General features: G+C 40.4%; 1 protein-coding gene across 3 annotated transcripts in view; it reads left to right on the top strand.

Annotated features, from left to right (window-relative positions):
• Positions 1 to 22,204, top strand: part of LOC149209014 (uncharacterized) — a 439,985-nt gene that overhangs the window by 19,490 nt on the left and 398,291 nt on the right. For all 3 annotated transcript variants that reach the window (XM_089396251.1, XM_089396252.1, XM_089396250.1), the window contains 2 exons: positions 16,461 to 16,663; positions 16,794 to 16,991. In XM_089396251.1, the coding sequence (XP_089252377.1) occupies positions 16,461 to 16,663; positions 16,794 to 16,991 (401 nt within the window). The remainder of the gene's footprint in view (positions 1 to 16,460; positions 16,664 to 16,793; positions 16,992 to 22,204) is intronic.

The following is a 22,204-nucleotide window of genomic DNA, read 5'->3' as shown; positions in this document are numbered from 1 at the left end:
CATGCCATCTTTTTAGCCAAAGATTGGCATGACCTATCACCTAGGGCTTCTTGAGGATCAATTCAAGGTCTTTTTCTTCTAAGAAGTGAAAGTGAAGTGAGTTGTTCATGAGTAGACTTACATTGGGTGTGTACCTAACCAGTGATTTGCAAGTCTAGGACACTCAATTTAATATGTTCTCCTTATGAGGGGCGATATTATTGAATTTGCCTACCAATGCCCTTTTCCCCAGACTGGTCACCTGACTGATGTTTACATCACATCCCAGAGTAAGGGTTAGATTCTCAGCATGAGCTCTCAAAACTTTGGAAAATCTTTCAACCCTCGCCGCTTCTCCTAAAAAATTCGCTTTGGGCCGATGTGACTTGACTTTCCAGGACTATCCAACACCCCCATGCTTTTGTGCTCAACTTTCCTAACCATTGAACGTGAGTATGTTGAAAGTCTTTGACTCATTCGTAGCACTGCTAGGGTTTTGTGGAACCTTCTTGCACTCGAAAGTCGAGACTGGAGTTAACAAAGAAAAGTGATTTGAAGGATGGAACTTAACCCTAGGTACATCACCTGAGAAAAACCCTGGTTACTTGGAGTGGGCACCACCTTCTGACCTTTTGCGATAGTGTTTAGTGACAAGTGTGTCTTATTTGCCTGAGACATAAAGTCCGCCTTAGGCCTAAAAACACTATCAACTTCCCACTCTGTTTCATCACCCAAACCCTCACCAAGGTCCGCGACCTCCATCCCTTCTCATAAGAATACAAAGCTCAGCCTCCATGAGTAGATAAATTGCTTTCAGGACAGACCATTCTTGTCATGAGAATTTCTCTGTGTCTGTCTCACCTTTCCAACCCTCCCTCAAACACCACTTGCCACAGAGCAACTTAACTTTTTATTTTTTGATATATATATATATATATATATATAATGTTTGGGATATATTAAATATGTGAGTTTAACATATTATTAATGCAATAGAATTTGTGATGAGTAAACAATCTATTTAAATTTGATTACTAGAGTATTATTAATGTTCAAGGAAAAGCTGGTGTACATATTTTAAGTCTTTTGAATTTAAAATACTTAATCAATTCTCTTACTCTTTTCCTTTTTTTTTCTTTTCTTATTTTTTTTTTTACCCAAGGAAAATCCTTTTTTTTAACCCCAAGGAAAATCTTGGCAGATTCACTAGAAGGTATTACATCTTGCCATCCAAACTAGCAGATTCACCGGAAAGTATTACTCTTTTCCTTTTTTTTTTTAATCCCAAGGAAAATCTTGGTAGATTCACGGGAAGGTATTACATCCTGCCAGCCAAACTAGCAGAGCCTAACTAATGCAGGAGCATGAGGTTTGAAGACAAAAGGCTTTGATTTTATTCCAAAAATTCAAAAAAAGTTTACGAGCAAAAGAGTGGGATCCTTTAGCTGTCACTTTACAAAGTTTTCTAGATAGGATTTGAGCTAAAATATAGGTATTTGAAAGATTTTGTAATAAATTCAAGTAGTTTAGACTTAGTTGAGATTCTCGAGGAGAATATCATGCAGATTAGGTATTGTCTAGGATTAGGCAGATTTGATCCATTGATTGAGGATCTGATTGTTGAATGTAATGGTATTTATGTAAGTTTTGAATTAATGTAAAAGGATTTGGCTATGGAGAATTAGACTGTAAAAATTGAAATATCTCTATATCAATGTGTATTCTGCGTATGAATGGTCAATCTCGGAGGTTTGAATTCCTTTGAAATATCTCTAAGTGTGTTGTTTCCAGTTCGGGCCTTCATAATTAGATTATGTATAACCTTGGATTATTGCGTTAAAACCTTTATTTCTGTGTATTGATATAGCCGGGATATGTTTAAAAGAAATATAACTTAGACACAGAGTAAACTTGGCGGAATGCAAATTCTTGGCGGAACGAGGAAAACCCCGACAAAAGTTGTGAGAAACCTTAGGAAATGACCTGAACCATCCGATTGACAGGCATAGATCTAATGGTGATCGCGTGCTCACAAGCGCAAACGTTAATCTAGAAAATGGACGCGAGAAATCATTTAACTGAGTTAATAGCTTAGTTGATTGGGACCGTCTGATTGAAGGAAGTCGATCCGACGGAAATCTCATAGTTGACACGCACGGGGTTTAATTTGGAAATCGGATGTGATATTGTATGAATTGCGATTTAATTCATTGAAGTCCGGATTGATCATAGCCGTTCGCTATGAAGTGATGAGATCTGACGGATATCGCTTCCAAACAAGCACGCGGGTTAATTCAGATTTCGGACCTGAGAAGTTATAAACTGCAGTTTTGTTTTCCTTTCGGTTCTGTGGGAAAGGTAAAGATTTTTGGAAAAGGCGGATGTGAGAAGTTTATGAACGGCAGTGTTATTTCCTTTCGGTTCCATGGTAAGTGAAGTTCTGCCATATTTCGAGTAATTTTAACAGTTCTGCTGTTTTTAGCAGAATAACTACATTTAGAGGCAGATGACTGAAAGTCCAAAGGAAATTGAAGAAGAACTTCCACCTGCGCTTGAGGAAATCGTTTCTGGATTTGAACGGTTATCCCTTACACTTGCAACCAGACGACCACTAACCCTGAAGATGTCAACGAGAATTAACCCCTTGACTTTCCGTTAGTGAGGTACTCTAGCAACGAGAACTCAACCAATTGAGCTAACTCTCAGAGATTAAACTCTTAACCCTCGGGGTTTGAACTCCTAATCATTATATCCATTTACACTTAAATTAGGTATATTATTTATTTAAAAAATATCATAAAAAATCTGATAGTATGACTATTTAAACACACGTCGTGTTCTATCTTTTCATGGTTATGACGCTTGGAGTCTTTGGACAGACTCGGCTTAGGTTCGGCCTGACACTGAATGTTTCGGAATGGTCTAGACTCCAGACCAAAACACCGAACCATTTCTAAAAAAATGCAGGAAAAGATATACCTGAAAAATCCATTCCACAGCCCAGAAAAGATTGAGACCCAGTTTTGATTTTTGAAGCCGGTTTAGATGTTGCAAAATGCTTAAATTTTCATTTGATCTTCGACCCTAAGATCTATGGATAATATTATTATGTTATTGAGAGCGATACTTATTTCATTTTTTGAATTACTATTTTTAATATTTAATATTTTTCTGTAATTATTTGAATTTTTGATCAATGTGTATATTTTTAAAGTATTTTGGAACCTTTTGATGTTATTCAGAAACCCAAACTTTTCCGAACCGCTCCCCTCCTAAACCTATCAAACTTTCCAAACTTTCTTTTTTGTCTTTTGCAAAGTCTTTATAACAGCGGCGGAGTAGAGGTTTACTGTTTTTCTATTGGGATTGTAGATATTTATTCCTTAGAAGTTAGTACTAAGCATCCAGTTAGTAAGAAACCATCTAGTTCTGTACCATCTAGATGAGACAGAATGTACCATCTAGTTCTGTCTCTAGGTACCATTGAAATTTTGTAATTACTTTAGGGTTTTGAAGGGAATAAAACCTTTGTCTTGATCAGTGTTTGGATCAGTTTATTTCGATTCAGGGTTTTGTGCCAAATACTCCGATATACCTTTTTGCAACTCTAGGACTTACTTGTCAGGCATAAGAATGAAAACCGATTAAAACTGCTTGTTCCAAACCATTCTTACATTTTATGACATAATATAAGGTTTGATATGCTAGATGAGTTTTTCAGCCATCCAGTTATTATTTTATTGATTCCTTTAGTTTTATTACAGTAGTATAGGAATGGTTACATGGGCACTATAGTACTTTTTTCTAGGTGAAAGTAGTTAGCAGAAAATGTTTGAAAAGGTATGGCAAGAATAATAGAAAATGCTTGAGAAAGCATGAGTAGAATATAAAGTATGTGAAGAATATAATTTTATGGTTTAAAATATTTTTTTTTTTTTACTCTCACAGAAAGAAAAAATATTTAAAATTGAAATCAGAAAACTTTAAGCAAGTTATAGCAATTCAAAATATGAGGTTTGTTAGAAGTAATTTACTAAGTCCTTTAAAGTATTGTCTTTATATTAGCGTCTTTTTTTCCTATACATGGGATGAATGGAAGATCTAAATAAATTAAAGAGTTTTTTTAATAAAGTAAAAAATATATATATTGTTTTTGGAATATATTTTTGAGGGTATAAAAAGATTGGGAATATTGAAAGAAACAGTAGCACAGAAAATGAACAATTCGAAAAATATTAGAAAAATTGGAAAAAATTTGAAATATTTGCAATATTGGTTAAAAATGTTAGATGTTGAAATTTCTAAGTTTGACACGTTAGAAATCCCTACTGTATTATCTGGTTTAATTTCTCCTAACTTGTTCATTCCATTAACAAGTTATTTATAAATATAAAAACTGAAATAAACACAAATGCAGCCTTAACTCTTGTACAGATTAACAACTGAAATAACTGAGACATATACACAAGGGACACCGTTATTTTTGGACAATCGTCCCCGGAAAAACCCAATGCCGGAAAACCGGTGCAACAAATATGAGGGTTTTATTATTATGCAGTTTTTGAATACAATTAGGGTGCCAGAAATGGCTCACCCAACAGAGAATGCCCTCGGCGGTAGTACCTGTCCTCGGAGACAGATATTCCCGCTGATCAATAATCAAATGAACGATTCCACAACTATGACAGCTCTTTAGTTGGACAATGAAAGCTGCTCCAAGCTTCTCCACTGCTCTACGTCACTCTGATAGGGACTGCGTCACCCTCTCAGCTCATCAACACTCAGTCTGCCGCACAAAAGATCACCCAGCGTTGCCTCTTTGCCCTGCGTCAGCTCTGCTAGCTTCTGCGTCAGCCCCTTGGCTCTTTGTGTCAGCGCTTTGGCCCTTTGCGTCACCCACGCTGGCCTCCTCAGCCTCTGCATCAGTCCCGGTTGCCTCTGCGTCAGCTTGTCCAGGCTCTGCGCTATCTCTCTGGCACTATCTTTGCCTCTTACTATGTATTCTCGGCCTCGTGCCGAATTGCCCGTCGCTGCAACAGATCACTAGCTCGATTCTGTCAGCGAAACCCCGCTCCAGAAAATCGAACTGACTGATCAATTTTGGTGTGTTTCTAACTGACCCTCAAGCCTCCTCTTATACTTTTCCTGTTGAGTCTTCAATGGCCGAGATTAAGTCCCTAATCAACGGCTAAGATTAGATTTGGCTTGATCCATGTCATGTAGAACATTCTCACCCAGTTTTATATTAATACCCATTAATATTTTAATTTTCCTAAGTTTAGATTTAGGAACCACATTAAAATATTAATTATTTTAATATCTCTCCAACCGGGTGGAATTTCCCCAAACCATTTTTGGGTCTTGGAGATCTTATGTGCCTTAGGGTCTTCATCAATTTTCATGTCTAGAGCACATCCGATGCTACCACAAATCAACACTCCCTCTTAGCGAGGAATGTGCTCTAGTAATGCTCCATCACTGAAACATCACACCGATCCTCCGGACTGGTACCTGTGCTAATGCTTGGCCTGCTGCCTCACATCATCTGCACTACTGCTTCCTATATTGCTACCCATGATACTGTCACTGCCACTGCTACATCTGTACTACAACTCCCTCTCAATATGCTGCCCCTAGCACTGCCACTGCTAACTGCTGCACTACAACTCAGTTACCAAGTAGGTAACTGATTTCTCCCAAATACTGCATCCCAGTCAGTCTAGAAGCCTCGTGAAATTGAAGCTGCCTCTGCTGCTATTCTGTGCTTCCTTTGCTACTATTGCACTGCTGCATACACCTCTGTGCCTCTTGCACTGCTGCAACCTCCACTACGATGCCTCAAATTTGTGCACCCAAGCACTGCCTTGCTGCTCCACTACACTTTGCTCCACCTGACCCTTGTCATTCTGCTACCTTTGTTAAGGGCTCCCGTAGCTGGATATGATCCAAAAGTTTGGGCACTTCAAGGATCTTGCCCTTAGTTTTTAGTTTTCTTGACTACAACTCGATGTCTCCCCACCTCTTCTCTAGAGGTGCATGAGCACTCATGGCACAGTTGTCATCAGTCTCGACTTCTTTCTTCGCCTTAGCTAGAGCTGCCTTAGAATCAAAAGCCTCTCCCTTGTTTTTCTTCCCGGGACACTGGGATGCATAATGTCCCAACTCCCCACAGTGGAAGCACTTCACCTTAGAGATGTCCTCCTTCTTCCTCTTGCCTTGCTGTCCCGCAGATGCTAGAGCCGCATCCTCCTCCTCTTTCTTGATTCAACCTCCCTTGTCACTACTCCCCGCCTTGGTCATCCTCTTGATCTCTTCTTGGCAAAGAGCTACCCACATTTCCTCCCATCCTAGAAGAGTAGCCCTGCCCAAAATACTTTGGACAAATGTCTCCCACTCCCCAGAGACTGCATTCAGGGTAGTCCTGACCATAAATTCTAGATCCGGTGTAGATCCTACGGAAGTAAGCTGGTCGCGAATCTCCTGCAACCTGAGAAGGAATGGATCTATCTGCTCTCCTTTCTGCATCTAATACGACCACAACTGATTTTCTATATCATCTTCCGTTGCATGGAAGTGCCCTGATACAAGGTCATTAAAGAATCCCACATCTCCTTTGCTGTGTTCTTTTCAGCAATATGTGGTATGCCATGATCTTTGACCCCGTCTAGGATCATGCACTTCGTCTTCGCCATTGCATCCTCATACTTCTCATTCTCAGTTGGTCTCATTCTCAGTTGGGTCGACTAGGATAGCCACGGTTCTCAAGGCAAAGTCCTTTATGCGATGTCGATCCAGGACTGCCAGGATCTTGGCCTTCTAGATGACAAAGTTGGAAGCCCCGTCCAACCTGTCCTGATCCCTCAGTCTGTTCACTGCCATTTTAGCCCCTCTTCTGGACTCCCTCTGAGATTCGACCTCCCTCTTGGAAATCTCCCTTGATTTCCCTTCTAGAATCCTCTTGCCAACTGTTGAATCGCTCCTCTCCAATCCTCTTTGCAACTGCAACTTGGATCTGGATTTCTTGGCTAGAAATCCGTCAAGGTAGCGACTCCCTCTACCTTGGTTTTGTCCCCTTAGGTACTGTTTTGCACCGACAGAAACAACACCCCACCAACTTCTCAATCACAATCTGTCCACAGGCCCCCAAGCCTCGATAATTGAAGAAATTGAGCCTTTCAGGCTTTGTGCATTTATGGCAATGACAGAATCTGCTCCTCCTGGCCACAACGTCGATCCTTCTTGGCTGAGAAAGATGACGGGCACTGCGTACGTCTGATTTGCCTCTCTCTGCCTCTGCACTGACCCTCCTCCTGGCTCGAAATGATGACGCAGGCCCTCTGCGTCATTTCTTCTTTGCTGCTTCTGCTCTGGAACAACGCTGTCTCTCGGGACAGTTGCTACTGCTGCAAATTATCCAGATTACTGCCGGTGCCTTCAGTTCTCTTGTGATTTGCAATGCTCTGATACCTGTTGAAATTCTAAGTTTGACACGTTAGAAATCCCTACTGTATTATCTGGTTTAATTTCTCCTACTTGTTCATTCCATTAACAAGTTTTTATAAATATAAATACTGAAATAAACACAAATGCAACCTTAACTCGTGTACAGATCAACAACTGAAATAACTGAGACAAACACACAAGGGACATCGTTATTTTTGGACAATCGTCTCAGGAAAAACCCAATGCGGGAAAACTGGTGCAGCATATATGAGGGTTTTATTATTATGCAGTTTCTGAATACAACTAGGGTGCCAAAAATGGGTCACCGATCAGAGAATGTCCTCGGCAGTGGTACCTCTCCTCAGAGATAAATATTTCGGTTGACCAATCACTGGATGAACGATCCCACAGCAACTACGACAGCTCCTTAGCTGGACAACAAAAGCTGCTCCAAGCTTCTCCATTGCTCTGCGTCACTCTGATAGGGACTGCGTCACCCTCTCAGCTCACCAGCATTCAGTCCCCCACGAAAAATCACCCAGCGCTGCCTCTTTGCTCTGCGTCAGCTCTGCAAGCTTCTGCGCAACTATTGAAGCCTCTGCATCAACCCCTTGGCTCTTTGCGTCAACCCTTTGGCCCTTTGTGTCACCCACGCTAGCCTCCTCAACTTCTGCGCAAGTCCCAGCTGCCTCTGCGTCAACCTCTCTAGGCTCTGCGCTGTCTCGCTGGCACTATCTCTGCCTCTCTACTATGTATTTTCGGCCTCGTGCCAAACTGCCCCTTGCTGCAACAAATCACTATGAAAATTCTACCACTGCAGCAACTGATTTACTTTTCCTACTTATTTCATCATAATTAATTCATGAAATTACTTCAACAAATATTAAAATAAATACTGCTGCAAATATCACATCGTAATACAGAAACAAAGAATATGCACAGTTGTTTTGGACTAATGTCCCTGGAAAAACCCAATGTGGGAAAACCGGTGCAACAAGGGAGGATTTTATTATTCAACAATTTTCTTGTACAATAGGGTGCCAAACTGGCTTAGCCACAGATAGATAAACTTCCAGCACTTTCCTAAACCCAACGTAGGCCCTACTGACCTCTGCTACACCCTGAAACCCTCTGCGTCAGCCTACTGAGGCTCTGTGCAGCCTCTTTGGGCTTTTGCGTCACTCTTGCAGCCTCTGCGTGGAAGACGCAGGCCCTTTTGGCTCTGTGCAGTCTCTGCTACCTCTGCGTGGCTTCCTTTGGCTCTGCGTCTGCCTCTTCTGCATTTATCTCCTATTTCTTTGTTCCGTACTTGCTGCCTCCTGATTGCTCTCCAGACCACTGGTTCAATTTCTTAGCAAACCCCGCTCCAGAAATTGAACTAACTGGTTTCCCTCAGTGTGTCCTGCAAGTGCCCCTCAAGCCTCTTCTTATACTTTTTTTGTTGACATCTCAACGGCAGAGATTAAGTCCCTAATCAATGGCTAAGATTAGATCTGGTTTGTTCCATGTCTTTTGGACCATTCTAACACAGATTCATATTAATACACATTAATATTTTATTTTCCCTAAGTTTAGACTTAAGGACTCCATTAAAAAATTAATTATTTTTAATATCTCTTGATCTGTTTAGAATTTACCCAAACTCTTTCTGGGTATTGGAGATCTCATGTGTCCCAACCTCTCCACCAAATTTCGTGGCTAGAGCACATCCGATGCTACCCCAAATCAACAATCACTAGCTCGATTCTCTCAGCAAAACCCCGCTCCAAAAAATCGAACTGACTATTCAATTTTGGTGTGTTTCCACCTGACCCTCAAGCCTCATCTTATATTTTTCCTGTTGAGTCTTCAACGGTAGAGATTAAGTCCCTAATCAATGGCTAAGATGAGATTTGGCTTGATCCATGTCATTTAGAACATTCTCACCTAGTTTTATATTAATACCCATTAACATTATAATTTTCCTAAGTTTAGACTTAGGGACCACATTAAAAATATTAATTATTTTAATCTCTCCAACCGGGTGGAATTTCCCCAACCCATTTTTGGGTCTTGGAGATTTTATGTGCCTTAGCCTCTCCACAAATTTTCATGGCTAGAGCACATCCGATGCTACCACAAATCAACATTAGACACCTAATCCATGGGATTATAGTTTGGGTTAGTGTGTGTTATGGTGATTAGTTATTGAAGTCCAAGAAAACTCGGAAATTGAATCAACGGTTTCATTATGTATTTTTGTATGTAGTGCACACTATGTACACCATTCATACCATTCTTAATAATATACCGTTGAACTGGTTTCCAATTTGTGTTTCCAACAAAATACATAAACATGAAAATTACAACAGACTAGATAAGACCAGCCTAGATCCATCTTATATTCGGATCTACCAATCATCGAGAGGGATCAAATCTCTTTTCACTCTAAAAGAAGTATCTCTTTTCACTCTAAAAGAAGTTTGCTCTTAAAGATATTTGATCCCTAGCTTTGTAGCTTTGTAGATCCGGAGTTAAGATGGATCTAGGCTGATTTAATTATTAATAATTGATAATCATAAATATTGATTTATTAATTTTTATTTTTAATTTTATGTAATTTGACCTAGTCAAAATGTTTAATTAATAATTATAATTAATAATTTTATTTTTATATTTTATTTGTTTATTTGTTTATTGTATTTTACATTTATTTTTATTGTTATCTAACTTGACGGAGTTAAAATGTTTACATAACATAACATCACATAAATAACAGAACCTTACAACATCTCTTTTGTTGGAATTTCTAAGTTTAACCCGTTAGAAATTCTTCCTGTACTATCTGATTTATTTCTTTGTACTTGTTCAATTACTTAACAAGTTATTTACCATGTCATTACTAAAATAAATACAAGTACAGTATCAACACATATAGATCACCAACTGAAAGTAAACAAGCACACAAGTGATACTGTTGTTTTTGGACTAATGTCCCCGGAAAAACCCGATGCGGGAAAATTGGTGCAGCTATTCAGAGGGTTTTATTATTATGCAGTTCCAGAATACAACCTGGGTGCCAGAAATGGCTCACCCAACAGAGAATGCCCTCGGTAGTAGTACCTCTTAGTCGGAGACAGATATTCTGGCTATATCACCGGATGAACGATCCCACAACAACAACGCAGCTTCTGCTGCTCTGCATCACTCTGATAGGGATTGCGTCACCCTATCCGGCTCTCCAACTCCCAGTCTCTCCCAGGAAATCCTCCAGTGCTGCCTCTAGGCCCTATGCCAACCTCTTTGGCCTCTGCGTCAGCTTTTGGGGCCTCTGCGTTAGCCCCTAGACCCTCCGCGTCTCACACGTTGGCCTCTCTGGCTCTGCGCAACTCCTGGCTGCCTCTGTGTGGCCTTTAGCTGGCTCTACGTCAACCTCTCTCGGCTTTGCGCTGATCCTCCTGGTACTAAATCTGCCTCTTTGCTATGTATTCATTGCCCCTCAGCTGCAACTCAGATCACTCACTCGATTTCCTCAGCAAACCCTGCCCCAGAAAATCGAATTCTTGATCTCTCTTGGTGTGTTCTCCAACTGACTCTCAAGCCTCCTCTTATACTTTTCTCCTTGGTCCATCAACGGCCGAGATTAAATCTCTAATCAATGGCTAAGATTAGATTTAGCTTGATCCATGACTTTTGGAACCTTCTAACCCAGTTTTATATTAATACCCATTAATATTTTATTTTTCCTAAGTTTAGACTTAGGAACTCCATTAAAAATATTAATTATTTTAATATCTCCCAAACCGGTTAGAATATGCCCAAACCATTTCTAGGTCTTTTAGAGATCTCATGTGCTTTAGCGTCTCCACCAATTTTCATGGCTAGAGCACATCTGATGCTACCCCAAATCAACACTCCCTCTTAGCGAGGACTGTACTCTAGTAATACTCCACACTGAGTACCACACTGATTATTTGGCATCGATCCTTGTGCTGATGCTAAGCCTCCCCGCCCAACATCCTCTGCACTGCTGCATCATGTACTTTTGCCCATGACCTTGCCACTGCCACTGCTGCATTCGTAGGACAGCTCCTTCTGCATCTGTGCTGCTGCTGGTCCATATACCCAACATTGCATCTGCACTGCATCCCCTTCTCCTCATGCTACATCGTGCTGCCCATAGCACTGCCACTGCTAACTGCTGCACTGTAACCAAGTTACTGAGAAGTAACAATCCACCCAACTTTGACATCCCTGTCATGCTAGAGACTCCCGATGCTGAAGCTCCCTCTGCCGCTAACAAGTGCTCCCTTGACCTCTGCGCTGCTGTAACAACTCCATGCATCTCGCACTGTTGCACACCTCTCCGTGCCATCCTGAATTGGTGCAACACTCCCGTGCTTCTCGCACTGTTGTAGCCTGCTGTCTCGGGACTCTTGCACTGTAGCACTCTCTGTCGCTTCGTCTGCATCTGTCTCTACCAACATCTGCTAGTCCTGCTACTCCTCTTCGGGGCTCCCGTAGCAAGGTATAATCCAAGAGGTTGGGTAGCTCAAGGATCCTGCCCCTCATCGCCTTTTGTTCGTCAGACTACAACTCGATGTCACCCCACTTCCTCTCAAGTGGCACATGAGCACTCATGGCACAATCGTCATCCTCCTCAACTTCTTTCTCCGCCTTTGTTGGCGCTTCCTTCGAGTCAGAAGCCTCTCCCTTACTCTTCTTCCTCGGACACTGGTTTGCACAGTGACCCAGTTCCCCACAATGGAAGCACTTGACCTTGGAGAGGTCCTTCTTCTTTCTCTTCTACTGCTTTCCTGCAGATGCGAGAGACGCATCTTCTTTTTCCTCCTTGATTTTGACCCCTTTTGCGCTACTCCCTGCCTTGGTCACCCGTCTGATCTCTTCTTGACAAAGAGTCGCCCACAATTCCTCCCAATCTGGAAGGCTCGACTTGCCTAGTATGCTCTGGACAAATACCTCCCAATCCTTTGAGACTGCGTTCAATGTGGTCCTCACCATTAGTTCCTGATCCAGTGTGGCCCCTATGGAAGTTAGTTGGTCACAGATCTCCTTCAATCTACCGAGGAAGACATCTATCTGCTCTCCCTTTTGCATCTGGTGTGATCGCAGCTGATTTTCAAGTAACATCTTCCTCTGCACGGAAGTATGCTGGTACAATTTCTTTAGGGCATCCCACATCTCATCTGCCGTGTCCTTCTCGACAACATACGACACCACATGATCCTTGACCGCATTAAGAATGATGCACTTCGCCCTGTCCATTGCCTCCTCGTACTTCTCATTTTCAGTTGGGTCAATTGGGATCGATATTGTTTTCAAGGCGAAGTCTTTGATGCGATATCTGTCTAGAATGGACAAGATCCTGGCCTTCCAGACCACAAAGTTGGATGCTCCGTCCAACCTATCCTGATCTCTCAGTCCATTCACTGCCATTATGATGCTCTTCTTCCGACGACTCTGAGTCTCTTTACTTCCCTCCTGGAAGTCCTCTGTTCAACTCACTCTGAGTCTCGATTTCCTTTATGGAAATCCCTCTTCCTTGGTCTTGCCTTGTTAGGTACTGTTCTGACCATAGTACCCCACCAGCTTCTCTCCGCAAATTATTCGCAACCTCCTATACCCCAGCAACTTGAAGAATTGAGCCTTTAAGCTCTGCGCAATCTCGGCACCGGCAAAATCTGCACCTCCTGGCCACATAGTCAATCCTTCTTGACTGAGAAATATGATCGGGCACTGCGTAAGTCAGGTCTACTCCTCTCTGCCTCTGCCCTGGTCCTCCTCCTGGCTTGAACTGATGATGCAGGCCCTTTGTGTCACCCCTTCCTTGCTGCTTTCTGCTAGGAACAACTTTTGTCGCTCGGGACAGCTGTTTTTGCTGCTACTGCTCTATTCGGCTGATGCCTTCAGTTATCCTGTGATCTACAACCATACTCTGATACCATGTTGGAATTTCTAAGTTTAACCCGTTAGAAATTCTTCTTGTATTATCTGATTTATTTCTTCCTACTTGTTCAATTACTTAACAAGTTATTTACCATGTAAATACTGAAAATATAGATACAAGTACAGTATCAACACATACAGATCATCAACTGAAAGTAAACAAGCACATAAGTGACACCGTTGTTTTTGGACTAATGTCCCCGGAAAAACCCAATGCGGGAAAATCGGTGCAGCTATTTAGAGGGTTTTATTATTATGCAGTTTCAGAATACAACTTGGGTGCCAGAAATGGCTCACCCAATAGAGAATGCCCTCGGCAGTAGTACCTCTCAGTCGGAGACAGATATTCTGGCTAAATCACCGGATGAACGATCCCACAACAACAATGCAGCTTCTACTGCTCTGCATCACTTTGATAGGGTCTGTCAGAGACAGATATTCTGGCTAAATCACCGAATGAACGATCCCACAACAACAATGCAGCTTCTACTGCTCTGCATCACTTTGATAGGGACTGCGTCACCCTATCCGGCTCTCCAGCTCCCAGTCTGTCCCACGAAATCCTCCAGCGCTGCCTCTAGGCCCTGCGTTAGCCTCTCTGGCTTCTATGTTAGCTTCTGGAGCCTTTGCATCAGCCCCTAGACCCTCTGCGTCTCACACGCTAACCTCTCTAGCTTTGCGCAGCTCCTGGTTGCGTCTGCGTGGCCTTTAGCTGGTTTTGCGTCAACCTCTCTCGGCTCTGCGCTGATCCTCCTGGTACTAACTCTGCCTCTCTGCTATGTATTCATTGCCCCTCAGCTGCAACTCAGATCACTCACTCGATTTCCTCAGCAAAACCCTGCCCCAGAAAATCAAATTCTTGATCGCTCTTGGTGTGTTCTCCAACTGACCCTCAATCCTCCTCTTATACTTTTCTCCTTGGTCCATCAACGGCTTGATCCATGACTTTTGGAACCTTCTAACCCAATTTTCTATTAATACCCATTAATATTTTATTTTTCCCAAGTTTAGACTTAGGAACTCTATTAAAAATATTAATTATTTTAATATCTCCCAAACAGGTTAGAGTCTGCCCAAACCATTTCTGGGTCTTGGAGATCTCATGTGCTTTAACTTATCCACCAATTTTCATGGCTAGAGCACATCCGATGCTACCCCAAATCAACATCTTTCATACTGGGCTGGAGAGCGCCTGTTTGTGCAATTATAAAGAAGTCCAAAAAAATCAAGTTAATATTGTTGTATCGATGGTTAATTCTATATTAGTAAATGTCTAGTTCAAATTTAGATACACTCATCTACATCCTTGAAAAATATCCCAAAAAAAATGATGATAATCACTAACCCTGAGATACTTTCATCTGTCATTCATTTATTAATTTTTTTGTAGTAAGTTATTTTTAGTGCTCTTCAACTGAGAAAAGTATTTGTTTTATTCTATGTCAGTCAATTTAGGGCGGTGGTATAAAAAGTTGAATATATATCTTTATACTTTGTTCCTAATTTTCTCACAGTTTTTCAATTATATAGACCAGTGTTGATAATATCGGTATCGGCAAAATATCAGCGAGTCCAGAAAACATCTTATCGACATTATCGATGAAAATATCAGCAAACATAAAAAATGCATAATATATATTTTTTTTTCAAATTTTTAAACATATGAAGCAATAACAACATGAAATAAACACATTGGCACATAGATATGGAGAAAGCACTCATATATATGATGTAGTGGATGTAAAATAAAATTGATACATCAAAGGCGATACCAAATCCTGCTAACCTCTGATAATTGTCCAATCAAGGACTCAAATGTGGAGAACCAATACAAAATAACGTCACATATATAAAAGTATCTCATCATCATGAGTTATAAACTTGTATGTAGCAAAACAAATAAAACTAGCAACCATCTATCTGAGACTAGTGCCCTCTCCCTAGCAGCTATCTTTCTGTCTTTTTCATCAATTGCTTCAAGAGTTTTTTGTATAACCTCCGCACTAGAAACCGTACAAGGCATTACATCATGTTCAGGGAGTCTAGCCAGATGGTAGTTCAATCGCGTAACCGCTCTTGACATCTTGGTCCCAAACAATTTGCATGATAGATATGTCCGATTTGTCCCACCATCAAGCTCCCCATACTCCCAAAATGGGTCCAAGGCTTTTGGCATATTTGTAGTGAACTAATTCAAACCTAGGGCACAAAAAAAAATTGACATTAAACCCCCCAACACAAAAAATAATATGTAATAACCACCTCATTAAAAAAAATCACTACATTATTTGCGATGTCAACGGAAAATAGCAGAAAGCTGAAAAAAATGAAGTTCGCTGTCTAAATATGGAGAAAACCCTTGCATTGGCTCATGGGCATGAAAATCATAGCAAATGGAAAAAAAACAAAGAAGCAAAATGTTGGTAGGCAAAGAGGCAAGCAAGCATAACCCTAAATCTATGAAAAAATCATTAACATAGGGTTTTTAGAACATACCTGTTAATGGAAGAAATGAAGTTTGTCTCACTGTTCTTCAATCTTTGATCCACAAAAAATTCTCAGTTGATGGTGATAATGGCTGTTTGATCCTCAATCCCTCCTTGACAACCACCACAAAGCTCTTCCCCTTCCTTCTCCAACACTCAGAAACCGAAATGAGGAAAAAAAAAAGGCAATTTTCCCTTTTCTAGCCGCGGCTCCGCTGGCCCGGCGATATTTTATATCGTCGTCGATATTTTGCTGAGATATCGCGATATTTTCGGGAGCCAAAATATCACAATATTTTTTCGGCGATATTTTGGCTCGCCGAAAATATTGCGATATTTCCAACATTTGCCATAAACATACTATTGGGCAGTACAAAGTCATAAATCTCTGTTTTTGACATAATTCCAGTATGGGCTCTTTCTTTTCTGCTTTGAAATTTAACAAATAACATTGGATTCCGATCTGTATTCAGCTTGACTATTGCATCTTTTCATGCTGGTTGAATGATTTCGTTTTCGGATCTTCATACTTTTCTTCAAAGTCATGGGGTATTTTATAATTAAAGTTTGAACACACTTCACCTGATAGATAATGAACATTTTCAGGGCATTACATGAGTGCATCAGCACTTATGTGGGCGAGCACTCACAATAAGGAACTCCAGTTGAAAATGCAAGCTGTTGTTAATGCTCTTTATGAATGCCAGCGTAAACTAGGGACAGGCTATCTGTCGGCATTTCCTTCAGAGCTGTTTGACCGTTTTGAAGCTATTCAACCTGTTTGGGCACCATATTATACTATTCACAAGGTAATGTATTTTTAGTCATATGCATTCCAGCAATAATCTAGTGGTTATATTATAATGGAGGATGTGATAAAGATAACCACCTTATTTTGTGATATCTGAAGAGTGAAGACCAAAACACACCTTATTACAGATCATGGCAGGATTGTTGGATCAATACAAACTGGCTGGAAATTCTCAAGCGTTTAAGATGGTCACATGGATGGCTGATTATTTTTACAATCGTGTACAACATGTTATATCTAAACACACAATTGAAAGGCATTGGCGTTCTCTCAATGAGGAGACTGGTGGCATGAATGATATTCTCTATCAGCTGTACTTGTTAAGTGTATGCTTTCAAACTTTTTAGACTATGCCTTCGTAAGCATTCTCATTGTTCATTCTACTTTGGTATTTTCATACAGTTAATATTATGTGTTGCTATTTTCTAAGTTACATTCTTTACTTGAATTGAACACTTTTAGTCCCTGCTTGCTATTTCCACTGGGTTTTTACTTAGTGAAACTATGACATAACGCATGTGTTATTGGATATTAAAGAATACCTTTAATTTTGCTAGATATTGATAAATACCTCCCAAAATCTTTTTGTTGAACCCTTCTATCAATACACGTTTTAATAAAGAAATCCTTATTGGAGTACCAATACCTATAAACCTGTAGATCAGCTACATTCCTCTATATTCACTACAAACTTTATTTTTCACAATTTAAAAACCCTTTGTAAACGAACATGATAAGATATTTTTATAAACGAACATGATAAGATATTAGTCTAACAAAGTGAAGCCCTGTGGCTATTTCCCATTCATTGAAGTTAGATAACTAGCATAAGGAATTAGAATGCAGGCTCATTTGAAGCCCGGTGGCTATTTCCCATTCATTGAAATTAGATAACTAGCATAAGGAATTAGAATGCATGCTCAGATAGAGATATTAAGTGGGACTTTGTCCATGCTTGGAAGTGGTGAAGCCAATGCTATCTTTTCTGACTGTAACTACTAAACAGGGACAGAAGATTTCGAACAGGATATGACGTTTTGCAAATGCTACTGAATTTTTGCTATTAGGCAAGATTGGTGATAAGAGAGTAAGGCTATGGTTTTTGGTTGCTCTGGGCTAGGTAGGATTTTTGATAAAACTAAAGGCCCATGATTTTGATATTACCAATTACCTGACTTTTTTAGTCTTTTCTCTTATTTGAATGGCAAACTTATTTCTGCACTTAAAAGATGAAGCAATGTATTTTTTTGGGTGTAGTTATAATAATAATAATAATATAACTTTAAGGTCATGGCCAAGCCAGACACCAAATTGGTGTATGGGATCTTCTTATTTGTGGGACAAAAAACTTATCTCTATGCAGTGATTTCACTACTAACGTCTATGTGGCTGTACATACTCAACTGCTCTCTGAATTTAAACATATAACTATTAAGAGGAAACACATGCTCTTAACCATTAGATCCACACAAGCTGTAAGCTGCTGTTAAATAAAAACTGCAATTTACAACAAAATCAATTGCATGATGGTATTAGCCAAGAAGACAATAACATAATTTCCATAATCATATAACCGAAAGCATAAAACAGAAAGAAAAGCTGGACGCTTCATTCTGTCAGTCATTCTGGTCTCGTGTGTATAATTTATTGATGAGGTGACCTAGCAAGGAATGAGCTTTTAGGTCATGGCCCTTAAAGCAAAAATTAGATGTGAAGGCATAGGAATTCATTCAATTTTTGTAAATGCTCCTCCTCAGCAGCGTGCGGAAGCTACTGAGTTTCTAATGCATCATATTAAGTAGATGAAGAAGGCGTTTATCAATGGAATGTCAAATATGCAGAAATCGTTACAAGGTAGAGAAAACTGATTGGAGTGGGAAGTATATAAGCTGGTAACTTTATATGGCTCTATTGGACAATATCCCATGCGACCTAGAATGCTTAAGGTCTTAACACATTTCAGAAATCACAGGACAGCTTGCATTCTGTCCCGATGTTGTGCTATTCTGCACCTCTGTTACGTCAACTGTGCACTAAGACAAATTCTAGTTGAATCTCTCATTAGTATGGGCTTAGTCTGTCTCTGGGTCGTTCTGGGATCACTTTGTGGTTTTTTAACACATAAACTTTTAATAATTGTATTAAGAAATTATTGCGGCCACACCAGACAACATAGTAATACAGTTAAAAAAGGATTTTTGACTGCAAAGTTTCAAAAATGTCCAAAATTCAAAATGACTGCCTAAAGGCCAAACTGCTTTATCTATACAGATTTGTAATACATAATTACTTCCTTGAGAAAGTTATCCCCCCCTCAAGCAAGGTTTCTAGGGTTGACTTATGACCCAAGAAAATATTTGACTTTGCTTCTATTTATTTCTATTCCTCCCTTGATTTCCTTTCCCCTGTGAGAGGATGAGAGGGATGAGATCCTTTCCTTACGGCATTGACGAAAGCTAGTGAATTAGAAATCTCAAATGAACGTTCTTGCTGCACTGAGAGCTCAGTAGGAGGGGCTTGTTCCCCTGCACCCTTCTCTTCTGTCTCCTCTGCTAATTCTTTTGCTTCCTCTGATCCTTTGATTGATTCTTCTTCTTCCGGCTTTTCCTCCTTTGATGGATCCATAGGGTCTCCTTACTTGATTCCATTGGAGTCCCTTTGTTTCTTGAAGTATTTCTTGCTTTGGATTCACTTCTGTTCCCTTTGTGACTGAATTTGTTGTTTTTGCTTGTTCTGATGGGATTACAGCTAGGTCTGCCTCTGCACTATCCTTGCCCACTCCTTCTGTTACTTCAAGAACCTCATATCTATTGTTGTTCACAGTGGATGCATTTTTTGGTTTAGCTTTGTTTGAGCCACCTTGAGATGTTGCAATTTTCTTCTGTTTGAGACTAACTTGAAAGGGTTATGTTCCTGATTACTAGAGGAAATTATATTCTGCCCATATTAATTTATATTTCCTTTGGGAGGTCCTTCTCTAAGTCCACTACCACACAAATTCCAGAACAAAAGTACAAGTTTCAGTTTTAATCTATCAATAAAATGACCCAAGCATGTTCCTTATCTATCTGAGAGTAGTATCATCCCAAAACATAAGTGAAAGATGGGGCAGTCTAACCCACACAAGGGTTGCTGTTGTGATCTCTTCTTCTGGGTTGAATTCAAGAGACCACTGGGTTAGTGATGGACCCATAGATCCCAGGGAATAGGGTTAGGAGTGAAAGATCAATTCTCTATCTTCCTTGTTGGAGGGGAAAAAACACGAAAAAACCTTTTCCTGAAGCTTCTGAAAGCACCTGTCCATGGAGCTTGGGAGCCCATTGTTTTGCTACCCATGATAGTATGTATCTTGGAATGGGCCACACGCCCGTGAACTTTCCCACTAGGGCCTGCTTATGGAGGATGTTGGCTTTTTTCCTCGGAGCTGGAAATAGATCTGAGGGACAACGTCCATCCTTTTGACAAAATTATTTAACGTCGGGCAAGCTCCATTGGTCAACTTCAGATTCCCAATGACAAACTAAAGGCCTTGATTTCTGCATGAAGATTGGTTGCCATTGCCATAGCTTAGGATGACAAGAAATATTGGCTTGGGCTTGAATTCTGAAGAGTCTGGGTGTGAATCTGCTGATGGAATGTCATGATTTTACCTTGAACTAGCCCTATCACGCTTGGGCTTGTGCAAGTTCTCCAACAAAGACAAAAATTAGCAACGGGGGCTATGGTTTGCCTTAATTGTGAGAGAAGCTTCGGTGTCTCATCTTGACTCTTTTTTTTCGATTTTTTATATTTCTACGATCATTGTGTTAATGACTATTGCTAGTGGTGAATTGGTGATTCTGCTGCAACAATCCATTAAGCAAGGTGGTCTTTTTCTATATTTATATGGTATTGGAGCAGATGTGTTAGGTTATCTTCTTGAAGCTGCTTATGTGCTTATGTGTAACGATAGATCTGAGGCATCTTTTCTTTCTTGAGGTGAGTAACTATTAAAATTTAAGTGTTCATTTTGTGGCTGATTCAACTCTCACTCAAGATGTCTCCTGTGACTTATTGAAGGATCAATTGTTAGATAATGGATACATGAACCGTAATATTCCAAATAGAAATTTTACAGAGATAATCAAAGACATGCACAGAAATGACAACACAATAAATTTCAGCAAACTCCCATGAACAGAAAAATGCTTCGGAACACCAAAATGGCCAATTTTATTATAAGTAAACTGTTGGAGTACAATAAAATTGGAAGGAGTGCACCTGGGCTTGCTCAAGGCAAGCTACAAGCCCCAGGTGATCAATCTCTCAATGCCCAACTGCTGCAATAGTTTGTCCCTCTCAAAAATCTGGGTTGGCTCAGTTTTTCTGCACTGCTGGCTGACTTGGCCTCTCAAAACTGCTCAAAAAATTCTGTAAATTTAGGGCTGTGATCGTTGTCAAAAACCCAGAAAAACCCAGAAAGGGTTTTCTCTGGTTTTGACCCTCCAAATTCGACCCCAAATAGCGTCGCCATCCTCATATACCAGAACGCTCCACCTATAGTAGAAAATGATGAATTTTTGCTCCAAAATGCTAACAATCTCTCCACAATCTCCCTCCAAATGAAATCCTAGCAGCTCAGCTCCTAAATCCTCCAACCGACACTCCACACAACGATCACCCAAGAAGAATTGTGCAAGCCTATGAGGGATGATGCAGTAGCAAGTTTCAGCAATTCGTACGGCAGTGAGGTACTCCCCTTTGCCTCCCAAAATCTCCCTCCTTTGGATGGAATCTAACCAATAACACCCCTGCAACAATAAAGACCTCGATTTCCAGCACCAATCCTCCCAATGACTGTGTGGCCTCTCCCTCTGCATCCCAACTGAACCAGAATAACATGTACCTGTGTGATGTCCCTCTCCCAACCTCCAAAGCAAGAGAAAATCCTTCCTAGGGTGGCACTCGAAGTCCCCCAAAGAAAGGTTGAGCTTCACTCCTTGGGAAGCTCTTGTGCTAAGCAACACTTGTAACTCAGCTAAACAGCTAGAGTGACAATCAATTATCAAAATGTCAAAAGCCCCAAATGATGCTTCTCTCCACCTATTTATGCTTGCTGGCCCTTGGTCTCATGTGGGTCCCTCCTTTGATTTTCGACCTCCTTAGGCAATTCGAACTACTTACTAAGTGGTGTGTATTATTTGTGGGTGGGTGGCCCCCACATTCCAATGTCTTGCTTCCAAAATTTGCCTTTAGACCAAAATTAACAAAGTTTACAAAATTGGTTCTTTGCCTTAGGAAAATATTTAGGAAGGGACATTACACGAACATACCGAATATATAATATGATATCTTATTTAAACGGAGTCAGTTGATACAATGACGAGAATGCCCTTTTATCTCATTGATTTGACAATTGTTATACACCAGCCTAGATCCATCTTAACCTCGGATCTATCAAGCACTGAGAGGGATCCAATCTCTTGAGGTGCAAACCTCTTTTTGAGTGTAAAACTTGAGGAAAGATTTGCACCTTAAGGGATTTGATCCCTCTCGGCTC

This window comes from Pinus tabuliformis, chromosome 1_2 (genome assembly GCF_031772625.1).
Source record: "Pinus tabuliformis cultivar Carrire ecotype Pingquan chromosome 1_2, CPIR1, whole genome shotgun sequence".
NCBI lineage: Eukaryota > Viridiplantae > Streptophyta > Pinopsida > Pinales > Pinaceae > Pinus > Pinus tabuliformis.
This window is presented reverse-complemented; position numbering and strand designations above follow the sequence as displayed.